Below are 22,146 nucleotides of genomic sequence, written 5' to 3'. Positions count from 1 at the left end.
GGGTTCAACCATGACACCCAACTGGTCAGCTCATTACCCACAGCAGCGAGTGTGAGATTGTGTTTCCTTCGAAACTCCCACTTCAATTGCAAAATGTCATCCATCTTTTGGTCTATGACCTCGGCCGGGTCCTCAGTGCTGTTTGTAATATACGTGCAGCATTTTATTCCATATTGAGTTGCTAGGGTAACACAATACCCGCCTGTCACTGCTGTGAGGTAATTGAGAATCATCCTATGCTGAACCAGCTCTGTTTTGTAGGCTTGTAACTCTTTCCCAGTGTACCTGAACGTGTCGTCATACATTTCGGTGATATTGTCTAATAAGTTCGCTAGCGCAGATATATATTTATAATTTATCACTCCTCTGGCGGTACGAGTGATATCTAACGTGAGTAGGAATTGAATCCCGGTGGATTCATGGATCAGATCAGAGGCCGGATGCTCTGTCCTCTCAATCAGGTGCCGTTTAACGACGTGCTCGTAATGAGTGTGAGTATAAGGAGCTTGGGCACCGCGGTGAATGTCTTTCATTTTGTTATGGGATACAGTCATTACTTCAGGCAGTACCTTTCCAATGTAACACAATCCCTCTGAGTTTGGGGCAAGCCACTTATACACCTTCCTCCCACATATGAAATATGCATCATCGGGGAGAACATATAGGACGGAGTATGACATTACCATGTTACAAATTTTCCATGTGAAATCTCCTAACCTTAACTCTCCCATCTGTCTAGTACACGTATCCGGTTGTACGATATGTGCACAGTATCCTGGTGATACTTCTCCAACTCGCATGGTCCTACTTCCTAGAGTATACCTATACCGGAAATATTTTCCACTGTTGGCTATCTGGCGTATAAGCTCTGTGTCTATGGGCATTCTATCGGCTCTATATTAAAAGGTCATGGTTTGATTACTCCATGACACTTCACAATTTCCCGGCTTTCGGGGATTGGAAATGTTAAAGCATACTAAGGACCTATCCACAGGATACTGGTGGAGCTTCAAACTAGGAGGACTAGAGATATTAAACCTCTTGTCCACCGGCCTCCCACCACTTAGCTCAAGTACCTCTCCTACAGTTAAAGGGAATGGTACTAGTCCTGATTTGCTATGACCTTGAGGTACTTGAGAGCATACCCAACAGTCTGTCTGGTTTAACACTTTACCCACTAAGGAGTGATAGTCACTCAATGGATGCCGGTCCATGTGGACATTAAAACTGGACTGACATTTCTTGATGCACCCATCCTCAACTATATTGTCACAATGCCTACAGATGCAGTTCTCTTCAGCTAACAATCCTTCACAATTCCTTCTATTGTCAATGCTACCAGATCATTTTCTGATACTCGCCTTTACTCAGTGATTATGTTGCTCTTGGAAATTTACGCCTCCATCCTGGTCATCAGAACCCATTCCAGATCCTCTCTCGACCTCCATGGTACTCTCACCGAAACAGACTGCTCTGGTCAACATCATGGTCAACAGGAAAATCCGGATCACAGTCTCTTGGGGCAAGTCCATCTTATAGGAGGAAAAGGAGAAAAATAAGAAGGGGGAAGGAGAATAGGAGGGAGATGGGAACTGGAGAAAATAACAAAAGGGAAAAAGAAATCTGGCTCGACAACCTCCTCCGGTCTTATTATTCTCAGCGCTCAGGTGTCGTCTCAACCTTCCCGGAACAGACACTTCAGTGATACAACCTCTACCGTCTGTTCTTTATCACAGGACCTCTCTGGGTCAGCAACCTTTTTACAAGGAGACGAATGGACCCAAGTCTCTCTCTCGGCAACCTTCAATGCTGTCGTGCTGGTCAATAATACTTGATATGGTCCTTCCCATCTGTCAATAAGGCAACCTGAGCGTAGAAAATTCTGTATCATTACATAATCCCCAGGTTCAATGTCATGACAATTACTGTCTGGCAAATCGGGAATCACCAACTTTAGATTATCATTCTGATTCCTTAATTGCTTACTCATCTTAACCAATACTTTACAGTGACTTCATTGTTACATTTCAAATCATCCTGGGGGTTAATCATAACATGGGGTTGTCGACCAAACAGAATTTCAAAAGGAGACAGATTAAGAGGGGACCTGGGAGTGGTTCTGATGCTGTATAATACGATTGGCAAAGCTTCGGGCCACAACAATCCTGTTTCAGCCATTACCTTGCTTAATTTGTTTTTAATAGTGCTGTTTACTCTTTCCACTTTCGCACTCGCCTGGGGGCGGTACGGAGTGTGCAGCTTACTATTAATTCCCATCAACTTACACATTGCTTGAAAAACTTCACCTGTAAAATGGGTACCCCTATCACTCTCAATGATTCTAGGGATACCGTACCTACACACAAATTCCTGCACAATTTTCTTTGCAGTAAACACAGCGGTATTTGTGGCCGCGGGAAATGCTTCAACCCAATTTGAGAACACGTCAATACAAACCAATACATATTTTAAATTTCTACAAGGTGGCAATTGTATGAAATCAATTTGTATTACCTGGAAAGGACCATCTGTAGGAGGGATATGGGATGGCTCTGTTGGTATTGCCTTTCCGATATTCTTCCTCAAGCAGGTGAGACATGTCATCGCTCTTTTACCCGCATGGGAAGAAAATCCTGGGGCGCACCAATAAGCTCTTACCAACTTACACATTCCTTCTTTGCCTAAATGAGTCAGTCCATGTGCCGCTTCCGCTAGACTTGGAAGGTATGCTCTGGGTGCCACTGGCTTACCCTGTCCATCTGTCCAGAGTCCTGAGGACTTCTGGCCATATCCTTTTGACCTCCAAACTGCCTTTTCTTGTGGTGAACACAAATCTTGCATTTCATATAATTTCTGTGTGTTTACAGTATTAAATACCATCAGTTGTGTGCTGTCTGTCTGTATGTATGGGGTTACTGGCTGCTGATTTAGCAGCTTCGTCTGCTCGGCTGTTACCAAGTGATACCAGGTCTTGGCTATACGTGTGAGCTTTACACTTGATAACAGCCACTCTGTCGGGTTCCTGTATCGCTGTTAGAAGTCTTTTGATGTGGGCTGCATGTGCTACGGGTGTGCCAGCTGCCGTCATGAAATTTCTGAGGCGCCATAGGGCCCCGAAATCATGGACTACTCCGAAGGCGTACCTAGAATCTGTGTAGATATTGGCTGACTTGCCTTTAGCCAATTCGCATGCTCTGGTTAGGTCAACCAGTTCAGCAACTTGTGCTGAGTGTGGTGGGCCTAGGGGTTCCGCTTCTATGGTACCTTGGTCATCTACGACTGCGTATCCAGTACACAAGTCTCCCGAGTCCGTCTGTCTGTGACAACTGCCGTCAGTGTAGAAAGTAAAATCTACATCTTCCAGTGGGTTGTCACTGATGTCAGGCCTTGCCGTGAAATTTTGGGTCAAATATTCCATACAATCATGTGTGTCATTTTCCTTACTAAATCCTCCTTCACCATCACTCTCATCCCCCACCCTTTGTGCCTGTCCAGGCACACCTGGGAGATATGTTGCAGGATTTAGTGCGCTGCATCTCCTTATGGTGATGTTTACGGGGGCCATCAATGCCAATTCCCATCTTGTAAACCGCGCTGATGAGACGTGTCTGGTTTGGGCAGAATTTAGTAAAGCTGACACTGCATGTGGTGTATGAATTGTGAGGTTGTGTCCTAGCACTACATCTTCGCTTTTACTTACTAGCAATGCTATTGCTGCAACACTTCGCAAGCATGTGGGGAGGGATCGCGCTACCGTGTCTAGCTGAGCGCTATAGTAGGCTACCGGCCTGCTGGCATCACCATGCTTCTGGGTTAAGACACCTGCTGCGCACCCAGCATTCTCTGTTCCGTACAGCTCAAAGGGTTTTCCATAATCTGGCATGCCTAATGCTGGTGCCTGCGTTAGGCACTGTTTAAGTCTCTCAAATGCCATCTCAGACTCGTCTGTGTGCGAAATCCGATCAGGTTTGTTTGAGGAGACCATCTCCTGTAATGGCAAGGCCAGTATAGAAAACCCTGGGATCCAGTTACGGCAATACCCACACATTCCTAAAAACGTTCTAATCTGTTGCTGGGTTTGTGGCAGGGTCATGTCACGAATTGCTTTAATTCTATCAGCGGTGAGGTGTCTCAGTCCTTGTGTCAGACAGTGTCCCAAATATTTTACCTTGGTCTGGCATAATTGTAACTTGTCTTTGGAAACCTTGTGTCCGGTGTCTGAAAGATGAAACAGGAGTTGTTTCGTATCTCTCAGGGACGATTCAAGTGAATCTGAACACAGCAGTAGGTCATCTACATACTGTATTAATATTGATCCACTCTCAGGTTGAAAAGACTGTAAACAATCATGCAAGGCCTGTGAGAAAATACTTGGACTGTCAATGAAACCTTGTGGTAATCGTGTCCATGTGTACTGAACTCCTCTGTATGTAAATGCGAATAAGTATTGACTGTCAGGGTGCAGAGGTACCGAGAAGAAGGCGGAGCAGAGGTCAATCACAGTGAAAAATTTGGCAGTGGGAGGGATTTGCATAAGGATAACAGCTGGATTTGGCACTACGGGGAATTGACTCTCAACTATTTTGTTGATCCCTCTTAGATCCTGCACTAATCTGTAACCCCTCCCCCCACTCTTTTTAACAGGGAAGATGGGACTATTGGCAGTGCTGGACGTCCTTACCAGAATGCCCTGTTGTAGCGTCTATTACAGGGTAAACTCCTAACTCCACCTCTGGCTTCAGAGGGTATTGTGGGATTTTTGGAGCTATCCTACCATCTTTTACTTGTACAACTACTGGGGCTACGTTTGCCATTAATCCAGTGTCTTGTCCATCCTTGGTCCAAAGTGATTTCGGTATCTGGGAAATCATTTCCTCTACCTTGGACGGACACCTATTTACAATAACGGTGTGTGACATTAATCTTGTTGGGGAGTCTAGCATATCTTGCACTTCCTGAGCGTGGTTTTTGGGTATGTCCAAGAACACACCTTCAGGAGTACAATATATGACACATCCCATTTTGCACAGTAAATCTCTCCCTAGGAGATTAGTCGGAGCCGATGCAGCCAGCAGAAAAGAATGCTTGGTGTGCAAAGGCCCTATCGTAATCTCTGCAGGTTTGCTTAAAGGGTAGTGTTGTACTACTCCTGTTACTCCCATGGCTGGAATTGTTTTACCAGTGGTTCTCATGCCCACGGTCGAATTTATCACTGACTTGGCTGCCCCCGTATCTACAAGGAAATTTAGAGATTTACCAGCTACATCAATTGTGACTTCGGGTTCACTTCCAAGGCTCGCAATTAATTTCACTGGCTGCAGACTACAGGAGTGGCCCCACCCCCATTGTGTGTGGTGACCTCCCTGCATTGCGCTGGCAGCTATTACCTGTGAAGGGGGTAAATGGGAACTATCAGAGACTTGCCAGTCTCTTCTTGGGGGATACCTTTTTGTTTCCCCTGCGTGTGGCTCATAACTCAGTCTCTGCGGTCCTTGATCCCAATTTCGTGTGTCATGTCGTTGTCTAGGGGTTTGGTATGAGTTTTGTGCATTTTTCAATCTACAGTCTCGTGCAAAATGTCCCTCTTTATGACAGTAATAACAAGTTACCACATTTGACTTACCCACAGGGGTCTGAGACTTATGCTGAGTTGGCCTTGTGGTAAGGGCCTGTATACTTACGGCCATCAGCTTATCACTCTACGACTCCCTGTGTCTGGTGATGTTCCGATCATGATCAATAGCGGCCTCTCTCAAAGTAGCCACCGACAAACCTCGCCAACATGGTTGGGTGGTCTGTACCCTCGTCCTCAATACTTCCTTTAAACCATCCATTAACACAGATACTGCTACTTCTCTATGATTCACATTTGTCTTAATGTCTTCTATCCCTGTATACTTAGCCATTTCCTGTAGTGCCCGATGAAAATAATCAGCAGCTATTTCTCCCTCTTTTTGCTTGATGGAGAAAATTTTGTTCCATTTAGCAACAGCTGGGAAATATACTCCCAGCTGCAAATTAATTCTTTTCACATTATCTTGATTGTACTCCTCAGTAAGGGGTACCTCTTCATCTAGTCTACAGTCAGCTATAAATCTCGCTGAGTCGACATTGGAGGGTAAACATGCCCTCAGCAATATCCGCCAATCTTTGTTATTGGGCTCCACAGTATTTCCTAGCTCTCTAATGTACTTCTGGCTTGCAACTAGATCTTTCCGGGGATCAGGGAATTCAGACACCATTGATCTTAATTCCGTTCGGGAAAAGGGGCAGTGCATGGCGATGTTTCTGACAGGAGTGACTCCTGAAGTATCAGTTTTCCCATTTGGTACTGCAATTACCCTAACGGGATTAAGTTCAATAACATCATTCTGAGTAGATTCTACAACATGTGGTGTAATGGTTTCTGCATAGTGTACAGTGCCGTACTTACCAGTTGATACGACCTCACCTGTCCCTCCACTAGGGGCCTTTGATACTGCTCTTACTGGTTGGGACGTGCCCACTGTTGTTTCTGCTATGGTGGCTGCTAGAGAGAGTGCCGATATTGTTGTGGGTTCATCCTCTTGGTGACAATCCTGGGGAAAGTTTAAAACAGGGTACAGCTTGCACGAGTTAGTATTAGCATCAACAATCTTAGTTACATTATTCTTAACATCTATACAGTTACTAAGTGCATGTTTATCATACACCAGTGTGCCATTCTCTGTAACCACCTTCTCTCCCGTTATGTATGGTGGTGGTGGTGCGGTGGCTATCAGTTTCCTGATAGGGTTAGATCCAGCCGCTTGAGCCAATCCTCTTTGTATTTCAACTTCCTGTTGCCATAATTGTAAATAATCATAATGTTTGATCCGTCTCTTTGCAGATTTAATGAGACATATCCTTCTCCTTAGATTTTGTAACACCTCGGGGCTAAAACTGCCTACCCGTGGGAACTTTTCCCCGTCATGCACAGTCATTCTTTCCCATTCATCGCACAAAACCTCTGTGTGTGAACCGTATTTCTCACACATGATATACCTTGCCGACCCTATTGGCCGGTTTACTAAATCAACCTGAACCAGGGTTGATCGCCCCCTACCTGAACAACTGGCCCCCATCTTTGCAGGTGTTGCTTTCACTACCTCTGACCTTCAAATCAGGGTCTTCAGCGAACCCTTACAAAAACCAAGATGTCCGGGGTAGGCCGACGGTGAAAGTTTACCGAGTACCTTCACTCACTCGCCCACGTCGACCAATACGCCCACACACTGCCTTAGCGCTGGCGTACTCAACCTAGGGCCCCTGCAACCTGAACCTCTATTTACTGGAACGTGTAGGTGTGATCCGAAGAACACTTAACCCTTCCCAGTAAATATCAGTTGCTGGAGAATTCCTGAGTGACCAGCGAACCTCCCTTAAAATAAAAAAAATTACACAAATCACGTTAGAATGTACAAATAGCGTTTATGACCCGTCTAGCGTACGCAAATGGTACTGGGTCAAGTTACAAACTAATGCACACAATTACATGCGGTACAATCGTTCTGCACATAAGCAACTAATCTTATGTGCGGAACGACCAGTGGAATCGAAAATTGTGGCTGCGAATTCCTTCAGCCGGAGCTTAATGGCCTATATGGGTATTGCACCAACCCTCCTGGTGTTGTGCTTCTTGACTCTATCTACAGCGGACTTCCCAGTCCGCTGTACCTAGACCTCCTGGCCTGTCTCTGGACCTCCTGGTCCGCTATACTCTAATGCTCTTATTTTAATATGTTTAACAAGGGATGCCTCCCAAGCCACCGTGCTGTCACTTTCACGAATGTACCTCACGAGAACTCGATTTCCTGTGGTTCCACCCAAAAATGAGAAACTTATATATATGTATACACACACTCTTTCACCTCATATAGGGCGGGATGTATTAACATACATCGCCGCCCCTCGCCGGTTACCGCAGCGATGTTGATCGCATATGTACTAACATATGCGATCAACATTGCGATGCGATGACGGAGGCCCCCCGCGATACCTGTTAGGTGGTCTGCGGGGGGTCTCCGTCACCTCCCCGGGGTCCCCACACTGGCTAGATGCCGGGAAGCAGCAGCAGGCTGCCCCCGGCACCTCCTCCTCCCCCCTGCAGCCGGAAGGACGTCCGGCTGCGTTGCTAGGGGGAGGAGGACACTACCTTCCGGGTCCAGGGCAGCCTGGAGGAAGGTAAGCGAGGGGGAAGGGGGGTCGGCGTCTGCGGCGGGGGTCGACGGTGTCGGCAGGTTGCGGCGGTCGGCGAAAAGAAGCCCATAGGCTTCTATAGGGTTTCGCCATCCAGAGATGGCGAAACCCTGGACGCCGAAAACGCTGCGGTAGGGTCTTAGTAAATATGAAAATGCGGTAAAACCCCCGTTTTCGGGGGTTTTACCGCATTTTTGCTTTAGTACATCCCGCCCATACTCTTTACTTTCGTTTCTGCGCAGAAATCCCTTTCATTCAGTATCGCAGTCTAGTCCCGAAAGGAGTTACAACTAGAGAAGGATTATTTACGCTAAAATTTAGGACACTGAGATTGATTTGCGTTATTATCGCGTTGCTTCCGTATCACCTACTAAAACAATACTATCGTGTGATTTGTATTACGTGGGCGTACCCATACGCTCCGTTGCGTAATATACGCTACGTGCGTCAGCCCTTGCGTCGCGTACGCTTGTCCCGCCCTTTGCTAAGGACACGTGTACACAGGCCAGACACGTCCACAGTAACACAAGTAACACGTTTCTATCAATGCAAATGATATTTAACTGTAATCTTTTACTGAACACCACACAGAACTTCCTTGTATCTTAGGCAAGCCGTGTGCGTGTTTTACAAACTACTCCCTTACGTATTAATTTTACTTTTAACTACCAATAGCAACAAATCTTTCTCAGCACGTTATCAATGATAAATGGCAAACAGGAAAGCGAGATGTGAAATTACACAAATGACAAATGCAGGTGTGTGCGTGTGTTGCGTACGCAATGTGTATCAAAACAGGAATAAAACAGTTTTAAAAGACAATAGCGTACTGTTCTTACCTTCCGGTTCCGGATTCCACCAGCACTCCTACAGCGTAGCGATGCAGACGCTTATCTAGTCAGCACTACCGTATCCCTCACCACCAACACGGATACGAAGGGATACGCCTTCCCGCCCTTTGCTGACAGATAAAGTCTGCTTGTGTTCGCTAGAGCGGATATGTGGAGGACGGACGAGCCGCCAATTGATAAAGCTAATTATTTATCTTATAAAATTCACTATATATTGGTGAGAGACTCAGTACGCAATGGGCGTACGGGGTACCGTAAAGGTACGCACTTAGCGTAGCAGACGCTAGGCCGTGGTCGAGACGCACGAGCGGCACGTTCGCTCACGGCTTACGCTGGGTATCGAGCACGCTATAGGCGGTCCGAGTACCGTAATGCTACGCTACTAGCGCAGCGGACGCTGTGCCCACAAGAGGAACACGAGCGGCGCAGACGCTCACAGAATGACACACAGTAAACCTTGTATGCAACACAATGTAATGCTGAATAACCTCTATTATACAAAAGCCGCTTGAGCGATTGAGACGCTCCGAATACCCTTAGCAATGTAATGATAAACACGCAATACCATGTAAGGTTCCAAAACCTTTATCTAGATGATTTTAGTATGTAAAAGGGGAAAACAGTACAGCTTATACACTACAGCGCTAACATAAACACCTAAACAGAAATAACAGATATTATACAATATACAACAGAGTAACAATAACAGAGAGAGAGTATGGCAAATACAAACAGAGAACAAGTTGGTTACAGAGAAAAACTTACACACTGGAGAATGATCGCTGCGCAGTCCTGGTACCAGCTCTCTAGTTAGTCAATGATGAAAACCGTTGTGGAGAGTAGACTGAGCTGGCCCAGACTGGCTGCCTTATATACACTACATACAGTACACTACAAAGGGGCCTACAATCTCATTGTTCATTGGACACAGGAATCTGTCTTCACATTATAACAAAAGGTCATAGGTTGATTCAAACAGGTGGGCTGTGACTATTTCATACTGCTCAGGTGGGAGGGAATCTCAGGATTCCCGCCGCATGGGTAATGAATTGCAAATACAGTAAATGTCCATAAACTTCTTATAACCATAACTATTCGCAGGAGCGATTAATCTCTGTCAAACCAACACCGGAATGTTACTAATAATATACTCTACCGTTGCATACTAAACACCACTGCTCAAAACCTGTCTGACCCTTCGTATCATGTAAAGAGGGATCTCTCTGTCCATGAACCAGTTACACTAAACAAACTCACTGATATTATTAAGGGGACCATAACCTATAAAATACACTATTTGGATTAACTATGTAACGATCGAGTCGCCCGCCAGACGCACACAAACTCTACCGTAAATGCACATACCACGCGCCTGAGCGCACGACCGTGGAGGCGCCGTCACGCAACTGCGAATATGCACACGCACGGGAGAGAATGTGCACGTGCAGCGGGCAAGCGCATGGGGTTAGTACAAGGCATGAGAATAACGATATTTTTCGACTTTGACACACTTCTATACACTGGTGTCCATGTCATATCTCCTTATACACTGCATTATGTTATTATACCTGACATACGTCCTGTGTAATATAATCCTCTATCACTTCTATACACTGCATTATGTTATTATACCTGACGTACGTCCTGTGCAGTGCTTAAAGTGATCCTGGAGAAATGGTGGAACTCACCCACCCACCCCTGCGCCCCAATTCTAAAGCGATTGCATGTGCCACAAAACAGGGGCGTGGTCATCCAATAGTACCCCCAGTTCAAATTACGCCACACAGTAGTACAATCTTATTCACATTACACCACATAGCTATGTCCCTTATTCATGTTATGACACACATTAGTGCCCCTTATACACAAAGCCCACAGTAGTAGCACCCTTTATGTCCCCAGGAGTGATGCCCCTTAAGTGTCCCCTATGCAGTGACCCGTTTAGTGTTTAGTATTGCCCCCAGTACAGCTGCCCCCGGTAGAGGTGTCCCAGGTAGAGCTGCCCCCTAGTAGCGCCTCTTAACACAAACTTAAAAAAAAAACAAAAAAACACAATACTCACCATCCCCGCTCCTGCTTCCGGACCGCTGCCCTCCGCCTGGCTGCCTGCTCCTCGGATCTATGACGTCATGGCATCTTTCCCATAGCGCCGCACACAGCTGGCAGCCAGAGCTCAGAAGTGAGCTCCGGCTGCCACTGAGGGGAAGGTGCCAGCGCCCGCTGGTAACCCAACCTCAGCAGGCGCCCGACATCCCCATGCGGCTACAGGCTCACATTCTGGGTTAGGTGAAGCGGAACTGCGTTCCGTCTCCGGTTGGAACTGACGGAACGCAGTTCTACCCCGTTCCGGATCACTTTAACCTCTGTTCCTGTGTAATATAACCCCCCCCACACACACACACACACACACACACACACACACACACACACACACACCCCCACCTCCTCTTCATACAGTTGCCATAAAACAAATGACCTTTTTGATGCCAACAATGTTGGCTGACATTACGCCATTTATTATATACTAGCTGTTCTACCCGTTCTTAGCACGGGAGTTTCTTATTGTCACGGATGTAAATATATATGAGTGTTAGTAATCAGGTAAATGTATAGAGATGTACTGGGACGTCTTAATGTAAGGAAATATTAATCCACAGTTCTTGGCGTTACCCGAGGAACACCCGTAGCAGATACGGTAAAAAGTTACAATTTTGTAGTTTACTAAATTCTACCCACAGGAGGCGCAATCCAAATTCGGATCTGATTGTCCGTTATCGTTCACGCAACATAGAAACATAGAAACATAGAATTTGTCGGCAGATAAGAACCACTTGGCCCATCTAGTCTGCCCCTTATTTTTTTTTTTTTATTATTATTTTTTTTATATTATTTTTTATCACTAACCTTATTTGATCCTTATTTCTTTGTAAGGATATCCTTATGTCTATCCCATGCATGTTTAAATTGCTCTACTGTCTTAGCCTCTACCACCTCTGATGGGAGGCTATTCCACTTGTCCACTACCCTTTCTGTGAAATAATTTTTCCGCAAATTTCCCCTGAACCTCCCCCCCTCCAGTCTCAGTGCATGTCCTCGTGTCCTATTGCTTCTCTTCATTTGGAGAATGTTTCCCTCCTGGACTTTGTTAAAACCCTTCATATATTTGAAAGTTTCTATCATGTCCCCCCTTTCCCTTCTCTGCTCCAAACTATACATATTGAGATTTCTTAGTCTTTCTGGTTATGTTTTGTGATGTAGGCCATGCACCATTTTAGTTGCCCTCCTTTGTACAGTTTCTAATGTATTAATATCCTTTTGAAGATATGGCCTCCAGAACTGAATACAGTATTCTAGATGAGGCCGTACTAATGACCTATACAGTGGCATTATTACTTCTTTCTTTCTGCTGCTGATTCCTCTCCCAATGCAGCCAAGCATCTGACTAGCCTTCCTCATTGCCTTGTTACATTGCTTACCTGCTTTTAAGTCATCTGAAATAGTGACTCCTAGATCCCTTTCCTCCTCAGTAGTTTCCAGTATAGTGCCATTAATACTGTATTTAGCTTTAGGATTTTTGAGACCCAAGTGCATGATTTTGCATTTTTTTTGCATTAAACTGTAATTGCCAGACTCTTGACCATTCCTCTAGTCTACCTAGATCCTCAATCATTTGTTTTACCCCACCTGGTGTGTCTACCCTGTTACATACCTTTGTGTCATCTGCAAAAAGGCATACTTTCCCTTTAATGCCATTTGCAATGTCACCAATAAAGATATTAAAAAGCACTGGTCCAAGTACAGATCCCTGGGGTACTCCACTGGTAACATTTCCCTCCTGTGAATGCACTCCATTTACCACAACTCTCTGTTTTCTATCCTTCAACCAAGATCTTATCCATTCAATAATCCTAATATCCAATCCCAAACTTTCAAGTTTATTTAGCAGTCTGCGATGTGGAACTGTGTCAAAAGCCTTACTAAAGTCTAGATAAGCTATATCCATGGCTCCACCTTTATCCATCACTTTAGTCACACAATCAAAAAAGTCAATAAGATTTGTTTGACCCTGATCTCCCCCCAGTGAATCCATGCTGTTTGGGATCCAGTAAATTGCCGGATTTGAGATAATATACAACTCTTTCTTTTAAGAGTGTTTCCATCAATTTCCCTACTACTGATGTAAGACTCACTGGTCTGTAGTTGTTTGCCTCTTCCTTGCTTCCACTTTTGTGCAGTGGGACTACGTTTGCTCTTTTCCAGTCCCCTGGAATTTCTCCTGTAGCTAATGACTGGTTGAATAATTCTGTCAATGGTGCTACCAGCACCTCTTTAAGTTCTTTTAATATCCTTGGATGTATCCCATCTGGCCCCATAGATTTGTCCACTTTCAGCTTTGAGAGTTCTGTTAGGACCTTCTCCTCTGTAAATGTACTTGTTTCATTTTCCTGAATATCCCTGCAACTTAACTGTGGCCCCTTCCCCTCTCTTTCAGTAGTAAATACTGAGCAAAAATAATCATTAAGATGATCTGCTATTAAATTGTCTCCTTCCACAAGACTCCCAGTGTCCGTCTTTAGTTTTATAATTCCGCCTTTTGTTTTTCTCTTTTCGCTTATATACCTAAAAAAAGTTTTGCCTCCTTTACCCACTGACTGGGCCATTTTCTCCTCAGCTTGTGCCTTTGCACATCTGATTACCTTCTTTGTCTCCTTCTGTCTAACAAGATATATCTTTTTGTCTTCATTATTTTGTGTCTGCTTATATTTCCTAAAAGCCATCTTTTTTGCTCTCACAATATTTGCTACTTCTTTTGCAAACCACACTGGCTTCCTTTTCCTTGTGTTTTTCCTAACAGTTTTGATACAAAGGTCTGTTGCCTTCAATATTGCACATTTGAATGTTTCCCACCTCTCCTGCACTGTTTCCAAGTTCCTCCACTCTGCCAAAGAATCGCTTACACATTTTCCCATCCCTACAAAATCAGCCTTCCTAAAATCCAACACCTTTGTTTTTGTATGGGACGAGTCAGTCTCTGTCTTAATGCTGAACCATACTGCTTGATGATCACTGGATACCAGGTTTTCACCCACTTTTACGTTCGATAATCTGTCTCCATTTGTAAGTATTAAGTCTAATATTGCGTCTTTCCGAGTGGGCTCCCTCACCAATTGGTGGAGGGATGCTCCCTGAAGGGAATTTAAAATGTTCCTACTTCTAGTGGAACTAGCAACAGACACCTCCCAGTTTACATCAGGAAGATTAAAGTCTCCCATGATTATTACCTCTCCTTTTAATGCCATTTTAGTTATGTCCTGCAATAGGTTCTTGTCAAGTTCCTCTTCCTGACCTGGTGGCCTGTATATCACGCCAATACGAATAATCAACTTTTCCCCTGTTTCTATGGTCACCCAAAGGGCCTCAGTTTTTTCTTCAATACTTTGTATTAATGTAGTATTTATGGCATTTTTTACATACATTGCTACCCCTCCTCCGATTTTTCCAATTCTGTCCTTCCTAAATAAAGTATATCCCGGTATAGCTATGTCCCAGTCATGATTTTCATTGTACCATGACTCTGTAATTGCCACAATATCTAGATCATCCCTTGTCATTATTGCAGTTAGTTCTGGGATTTTATTTCCTAAGCTCCTAGCATTTGCACACATCGGTAATGACATCATGTCACCCCCTGTTCATCCTCTTAGGGGAGGTTTATTACAATTCTAATTATGTCATTTTCCGATTTCTCCTACAGAATACCGGTGTTACAATTCATCTTCCTGACATACCGGGAAGTCAGAGAATTAGTGATAGGTCAGTGAGTGAGTCAGTCAGTCAGGCAGTAAGTGAGGAAGGGAGTGAGTCAGTAAGTAAGTAAGTGAGTGAGTGCGTCGGTCGGTCAGTCAGGGCTTTCACATTTATACTGTGTATATATAGATTTTGTGTATAATAAGTCATTACCCTTTAAAAAATGACCCAATGTTACTGAAGAACAATAATATTTTACTAACCGTGACGCATCCTTTGCCCATAGATGAAGATTGCAGATTAGTGAGGGGGGATAAGCTTCTAGGTATAGGCGTGGTATCATTGTGGGAGTCTGTATACGCCAAGTGACAGGTGCGTTCCTTTCCTAATGTGTATTATTTATTCCAAGTGTCCATGTTTTCCTTTCTAGGAGCAGCGACAGCAACTCCAGAACCTTCGCCTGGCTGCTTTTCCAAATGAGGTGGAGGAAGGAGGTAACATGAGCTCAGAAAGGCGCCGCTCACTTTGTGCCAAGGAATTCCGCAAGCTTGGTTTCACGGTTAGTTCTGCGTACAGTCCGGGGGCTACTTACTGTACTTGTCTTTCTCTGGGAACGGTGTGTACTCTCATGGTCCTAAAGTCATATTACGAGACTTCATACCTTGGTTCTTACTCTCTCACCCGTCAGGCCTCGGGCCTATCACTGCAGCCGCTCTCATTTGAGGTGCCCCATAGATCTATACTGGGACCTCTTCTTTTCTCAGGTACAGCCACATTAATCAGGGGTTTAGTTCTGACATCACTGTCTCTCCCTAAGGGGTATATTCAAATCTTGTCGGAAAGGTTCCGATAAAGCAGTATTCAATGTCAGATTTGTCCATTCCCGACAATGCCAATCTGAATTTTTTTAAAGTCGGATTGACATGTCTGAAAGGACACAGAATGCGGCGGGGAGAGCAGGGAACACCGTGGCTGGGACACAGAATGCGGCGGGGAGAGCAGGGAACACCGTGGCTGGGACACGGAACGCGGCGGGGAGAGCAGGGAACACCGTGGCTGGGACACGGAACGCGGCGGGGAGAGCAGGGAACACCGTGGCTGGGATACAGAACCCGGCGGGAAGAGAAGGGAACACCGTAGTTGGGACACAGAACGCGGCGGGAAGAGCAGGAAACACTGTGGCTGGGACACAGAACGCGGCGGGGAGAGCAGGGAACACCGTGGCTGGGACACAGAATGCGGAGGGAAGAGCAGGGAACACTGTGGCTGGGACACAGAACGCGGCGGGAAGAGCAGGGAACACCTTGGCTGTGACACAGAACGCGGCGGGAAGAGCAGGTAACACCTTGGCTGGGACACAGAACGGGGCGGGGAGAGCAGGGAACACTGTGGCTGGGACACAGAATGCGGCGGGGAGAGCAGGGAACACTGTGGCTGTGACACAGAACGCGGCGGGAAGAGCAGGGAACACCTTGGCTGGGACACAGAACGGGCCGGGGAGAGCAGAGAACACTGTGGCTGGGAAAAAGAACGCGACGGGGAGAGCAGGGAACACCGTGGCTGGGACAAAGAACACCGTGGCTGGGACACAGAACGCGGCGGGAAGAGCAGGGAACACCTTTGCTGGGACACAGAACGCGGCGGGGAGAGCAGGGAACACTGTGGCTGGGACACAGAACGCGACGGGGAGAGCAGGGAACACCGTGGCTGGGACACAGAATGCGGCGGGAAGAGCAGGGAACACCGTGGCTGGGACACAGAACGCGTCGGGGAGAGCAGGGAAGACCGTGGCTGGGACACAGAATGCGGCGGGAAGAGCAGGGAACACCGTGGCTGGGACACAGAACGCGTCGGGGAGAGCAGGGAAGACCGTGGCTGGGACACAGAACGCGTCGGGGAGAGCAGGGAACACCGTGGATGTGACACAGAACGCGGCGGGAAGAGCAGGGAACACTGGCTGGGACACAGAACGCGGCGGTAAGAGCAGGGAACACCTTGGCTGTGACACAGAACGCGGCGGGAAGAGCAGGTAACACCTTGGCTGGGACACAGAACGGGGCGGGGAGAGCAGGGAACACTGTGGCTGGGACACAGAATGCGGCGGGGAGAGCAGGGAACACTGTGGCTGTGACACAGAATGCGGCGGGAAGAGCAGGGAACACCTTGGCTGGGACACAGAACGGGCCGGGGAGAGCAGGGAACACTGTGGCTGGGAAAAAGAACGCGACGGGGAGAGCAGGGAACACCGTGGCTGGGACACAGAACACCTTGGCTGGGACGCAGAACGCGGCGGGGAGAGCAGGGAACACTGTGGCTGGGACACAGAATGCGACGGGGAGAGCAGGGAACACCGTGGCTGGGACACAGAACACCGTGGCTGGGACACAGAACGCGTCGGGTAGAGCAGGTAAGACCGTGGCTGGGACACAGAACGTGTCGGGGAGAGCAGGGAACACCGTGGATGTGACACAGAACGCGGCGGGAAGAGCAGGGAACACTGGCTGGGACACAGAACGCGGCGGGAAGAGCAGGGAACACCTTGGCTGTGACACAGAACGCGGCAGGAAGAGCAGAGAACACAGTGGCTGGGACACAGAACGCGTCGGGGAGAGCAGGGAAGACCGTGGCTGGGACACAGAACGCGTCGGGAAGAGCAGGGAACACCGTGGCTGGGACACAGAATGCGGCGGGGAGCGCAGGGAACACCGTGGCTGGGACACAGAACGCGGCAGGGAGAGCAGGGAACACTGTAGCTGGGACACAGAACGTGGCGGGGAGAGCAGGGAACACTGTGGCTGGGACACAGAACGCGGCGGGGAGAGCAGGGAACACCGTGGCTGGGACACAGAACGCGGCAGGGAGAGCAGGGAACACTGTGGCTGGGACACAGAACACCGTGGCTGGGACACAGAATGCGGTGGGGAGAGCAGGGAACACTGTGGCTGGGACACAGAATGCGGCAGGGAGAGCAGGGAACACTGTGGCTGGGACACAGAACGCGGCGGGGAGAGCAGGGAACACCGTGGCTGTGACACAGAACACCATGGCTGGGACACAGAACGCGGCGGGAAGAGCAGGGAACACCGTGGCTGGGACACAGAACACCATGGCTGGGACACAGAACACCATGGCTGGGACACAGAACGTGGCGCGAAGAGAAGGGAACACCGTGGATGGGACACAGAACGCGTTGGGGAGAGCAGGGAAGACCGTGGCTGGGACACAGAACGCGTCGATGAGAGCAGGGAACACCGTGGCTGGGACACAGAACACGGCGGGGAGAGCAGGGAACATCGTGGCTGGGACACAGAACGCGGCAGGGAGAGCAGGGAACACCGTGGCTGTTACACAGAACGCGGCGGGGAGAGCAGGGAACAACGTGGCTAGGACACAGAACGCGGCGGGGAGAGCAGGGAACACCGTGGCTGGGACACAGAACACCGTGGCTGGGACACAGAACACCGTGGCTGGGACACAGAACGGGGCGGGGAGAGCAGGGAACACTGTGGCTGGGACACAGAACGGGGCGGGGAGAGCAGGGAACATTATGGCTGGGACACAGAACGGGGCGGGGAGAGCAGGGAACACTGTGGCTGGGACACAGAACGGGGCGGGGAGAGCAGGGAACACTGTGGCTGGGACACAGAACGGGGCGGGGAGAGCAGGGAACACCGTGGCTGGGACACAGAACGGGGCGGGGAGAGCAGGGAACACTGTGGCTGGGACACAGAACGGGGCGGGGAGAGCAGGGAACATTATGGCTGGGACACAGAACGGGGCGGGGAGAGCAGGGAACACTGTGGCTGGGACACAGAACGGGGCGGGGAGAGCAGGGAACACTGTGGCTGGGACACAGAACGGGGCGGGGAGAGCAGGGAACATTATGGCTGGGACACAGAACGGGGCGGGGAGAGCAGGGAACACTGTGGCTGGGACACAGAACGGGGCGGGGAGAGCAGGGAACACTGTGGCTGGGACACAGAACGGGGCGGGGAGAGCAGGGAACACTGTGGCTGGGACACAGAACGGGGCGGGGAGAGCAGGGAACACTGTGGCTGGGACACAGAACGGGGCGGGGAGAGCAGGGAACACTGTGGCTGGGACACAGAACGGGGCGGGGAGAGCAGGGAACATTATGGCTGGGACACAGAACGGGGCGGGGAGAGCAGGGAACACTGTGGCTGGGACACAGAACGGGGCGGGGAGAGCAGTGAACACTGTGGCTGGGACACAGAACGGGGCGGGGAGAGCAGGGAACACTGTGGCTGGGACACAGAACGGGGCGGGGAGAGCAGGGAAGACCGTGGCTGGGACACAGAACGCGTCGGGGAGAGCAGGGAACACCGTGGATGTGACACAGAACGCGGCGGGAAGAGCAGGGAACACTGGCTGGGACACAGAACGCGGCGGGAAGAGCAGGGAACACCTTGGCTGTGACACAGAACGCGGCGGGAAGAGCAGGTAACACCTTGGCTGGGACACAGAACGGGGCGGGGAGAGCAGGGAACACTGTGGCTGGGACACAGAACGCGTCGGGGAGAGCAGGGAACACCGTGGATGTGACACAGAACGCGGCGGGAAGAGCAGGGAACACTGGCTGGGACACAGAACGCGGCGGGAAGAGCAGGGAACACCTTGGCTGTGACACAGAACGCGGCGGGAAGAGCAGGTAACACCTTGGCTGGGACACAGAACGGGGCAGGGAGAGCAGGGAACACTGTGGCTGGGACACAGAATGCGGCGGGGAGAGCAGGGAACACTGTGGCTGTGACACAGAATGCGGCGGGAAGAGCAGGGAACACCTTGGCTGGGACACAGAACGGGCCGGGGAGAGCAGGGAACACTGTGGCTGGGAAAAAGAACGCGACGGGGAGAGCAGGGAACACCGTGGCTGGGACACAGAACACCTTGGCTGGGACACAGAACGCGGCGGGGAGAGCAGGGAACACTGTGGCTGGGACACAGAATGCGACGGGGAGAGCAGGGAACACCGTGGCTGGGACACAGAACACCGTGGCTGGGACACAGAACGCGTCGGGTAGAGCAGGTAAGACCGTGGCTGGGTCACAGAACGCGTCGGGAAGAGCAGGGAACACCTTGGCTGTGACACAGAACGCGGTGGGAAGAGCAGGGAACACTGTGGCTGGGACACAGAACGCGGCAGGAAGAGCAGAGAACACAGTGGCTGGGACACAGAACGCGTCGGGGAGCGCAGGGAACATCGTGGCTGGGACACAGAACGCGGCAGGGAGAGCAGGGAACACTGTAGCTGGGACACAGAACGTGGCGGGGAGAGCAGGGAACACTGTGGCTGGGACACAGAACGCGGCAGGGAGAGCAGGGAACACCGTGGCTGGGACACAGAACGCGGCAGGGAGAGCAGGGAACACTGTGGCTGGGACACAGAACACCGTGGCTGGGACACAGAATGCGGTGGGGAGAGCAGGGAACACTGTGGCTGGGACACAGAATGCGGCGGGGAGAGCAGGGAACACTGTGGCTGGGACACAGAACGCGGCGGGGAGAGCAGGGAACACCGTGGCTGTGACACAGAACACCATGGCTGGGACACAGAACGCGGCGGGAAGAGCAGGGAACACCGTGGCTGGGACACAGAACACCATGGCTGGGACACAGAACGTGGCGCGAAGAGAAGGGAACACCGTGGCTGGGACACAGAACGCGTCGGGGAGAGCAGGGAAGACCGTGGCTGGGACACAGAACGCGTCGATGAGAGCAGGGAACATCGTGGCTGGGACACAGAACGCGGCAGGGAGAGCAGGGAACACCGTGGCTGTTACACAGAACGCGGCGGGGAGAGCAGGGAACACCGTGGCTAGGACACAGAACGCGGCGGGGAGAGCAGGGAACACCGTGGCTGGGACACAGAACACCGTGGCTGGGACACAGAACACCGTGGCTGGGACACAGAATGCGGCGGGGAGAGCAGGGAACACTGTGGCCGGGACACAGAACGCGGCGGGGAGAGCAGGGAACACTGTGGCTGGGACACAGAAGGGGGAGGGGAGAGCAGGGAACACCGTGGCTGGGACACAGAATGGGGAGGGGAGAGCATGGAACACTGTGGCCGGGACACAGAACAGGGCGGGGAGAGCAGGGAACATCATGGCTGGGACACAGAAGGGGCGGGAAGAGCAGGGAACACTGGCTGGGACACAGAACGCGGCGGGAAGAGCAGGGAACACCTTGGCTGTGACACAGAACGCGGCGGGAAGAGCAGGTAACACCTTGGCTGGGACACAGAACGGGGCGGGGAGAGCAGGGAACACTGTGGCTGGGACACAGAACGCGTCGGGGAGAGCAGGGAACACCGTGGATGTGACACAGAACGCGGCGGGAAGAGCAGGGAACACTGGCTGGGACACAGAACGCGGCGGGAAGAGCAGGGAACACCTTGGCTGTGACACAGAACGCGGCGGGAAGAGCAGGTAACACCTTGGCTGGGACACAGAACGGGGCGGGGAGAGCAGGGAACACTGTGGCTGGGACACAGAATGCGGCGGGGAGAGCAGGGAACACTGTGGCTGTGACACAGAATGCGGCGGGAAGAGCAGGGAACACCTTGGCTGGGACACAGAACGGGCCGGGGAGAGCAGGGAACACTGTGGCTGGGAAAAAGAACGCGACGGGGAGAGCAGGGAACACCGTGGCTGGGACACAGAACACCTTGGCTGGGACACAGAACGCGGCGGGGAGAGCAGGGAACACTGTGGCTGGGACACAGAATGCGACGGGGAGAGCAGGGAACACCGTGGCTGGGACACAGAACACCGTGGCTGGGACACAGAACGCGTCGGGTAGAGCAGGTAAGACCGTGGCTGGGTCACAGAACGCGTCGGGAAGAGCAGGGAACACCTTGGCTGTGACACAGAACGCGGTGGGAAGAGCAGGGAACACTGTGGCTGGGACACAGAACGCGGCAGGAAGAGCAGAGAACACAGTGGCTGGGACACAGAACGCGTCGGGGAGCGCAGGGAACATCGTGGCTGGGACACAGAACGCGGCAGGGAGAGCAGGGAACACTGTAGCTGGGACACAGAACGTGGCGGGGAGAGCAGGGAACACTGTGGCTGGGACACAGAACGCGGCGGGGAGAGCAGGGAACACCGTGGCTGGGACACAGAACGCGGCAGGGAGAGCAGGGAACACTGTGGCTGGGACACAGAACACCGTGGCTGGGACACAGAATGCGGTGGGGAGAGCAGGGAACACTGTGGCTGGGACACAGAATGCGGCGGGGAGAGCAGGGAACACTGTGGCTGGGACACAGAACGCGGCGGGGAGAGCAGGGAACACCGTGGCTGTGACA

The 22,146-nt window shown here is 50.3% G+C and overlaps 1 protein-coding gene across 1 annotated transcript in view; it reads left to right on the top strand.

Annotated features, from left to right (window-relative positions):
* The window catches only part of ELMO3 (engulfment and cell motility 3), a 431,301-nt gene that overhangs the window by 360,879 nt on the left and 48,276 nt on the right, over positions 1 to 22,146 (top strand). The window contains exon 12 of the mRNA XM_063948699.1: positions 15,247 to 15,375. Coding sequence (XP_063804769.1) covers positions 15,247 to 15,375 — 129 coding nt within the window. The remainder of the gene's footprint in view (positions 1 to 15,246; positions 15,376 to 22,146) is intronic.

This window comes from Pseudophryne corroboree (assembly GCF_028390025.1).
Source record: "Pseudophryne corroboree isolate aPseCor3 chromosome 11 unlocalized genomic scaffold, aPseCor3.hap2 SUPER_11_unloc_5, whole genome shotgun sequence".
Lineage (NCBI taxonomy): Eukaryota > Metazoa > Chordata > Amphibia > Anura > Myobatrachidae > Pseudophryne > Pseudophryne corroboree.
The sequence above is the reverse complement of the archived record's forward strand: the minus strand, read 5'-3'. Positions and strand labels throughout refer to the sequence as shown.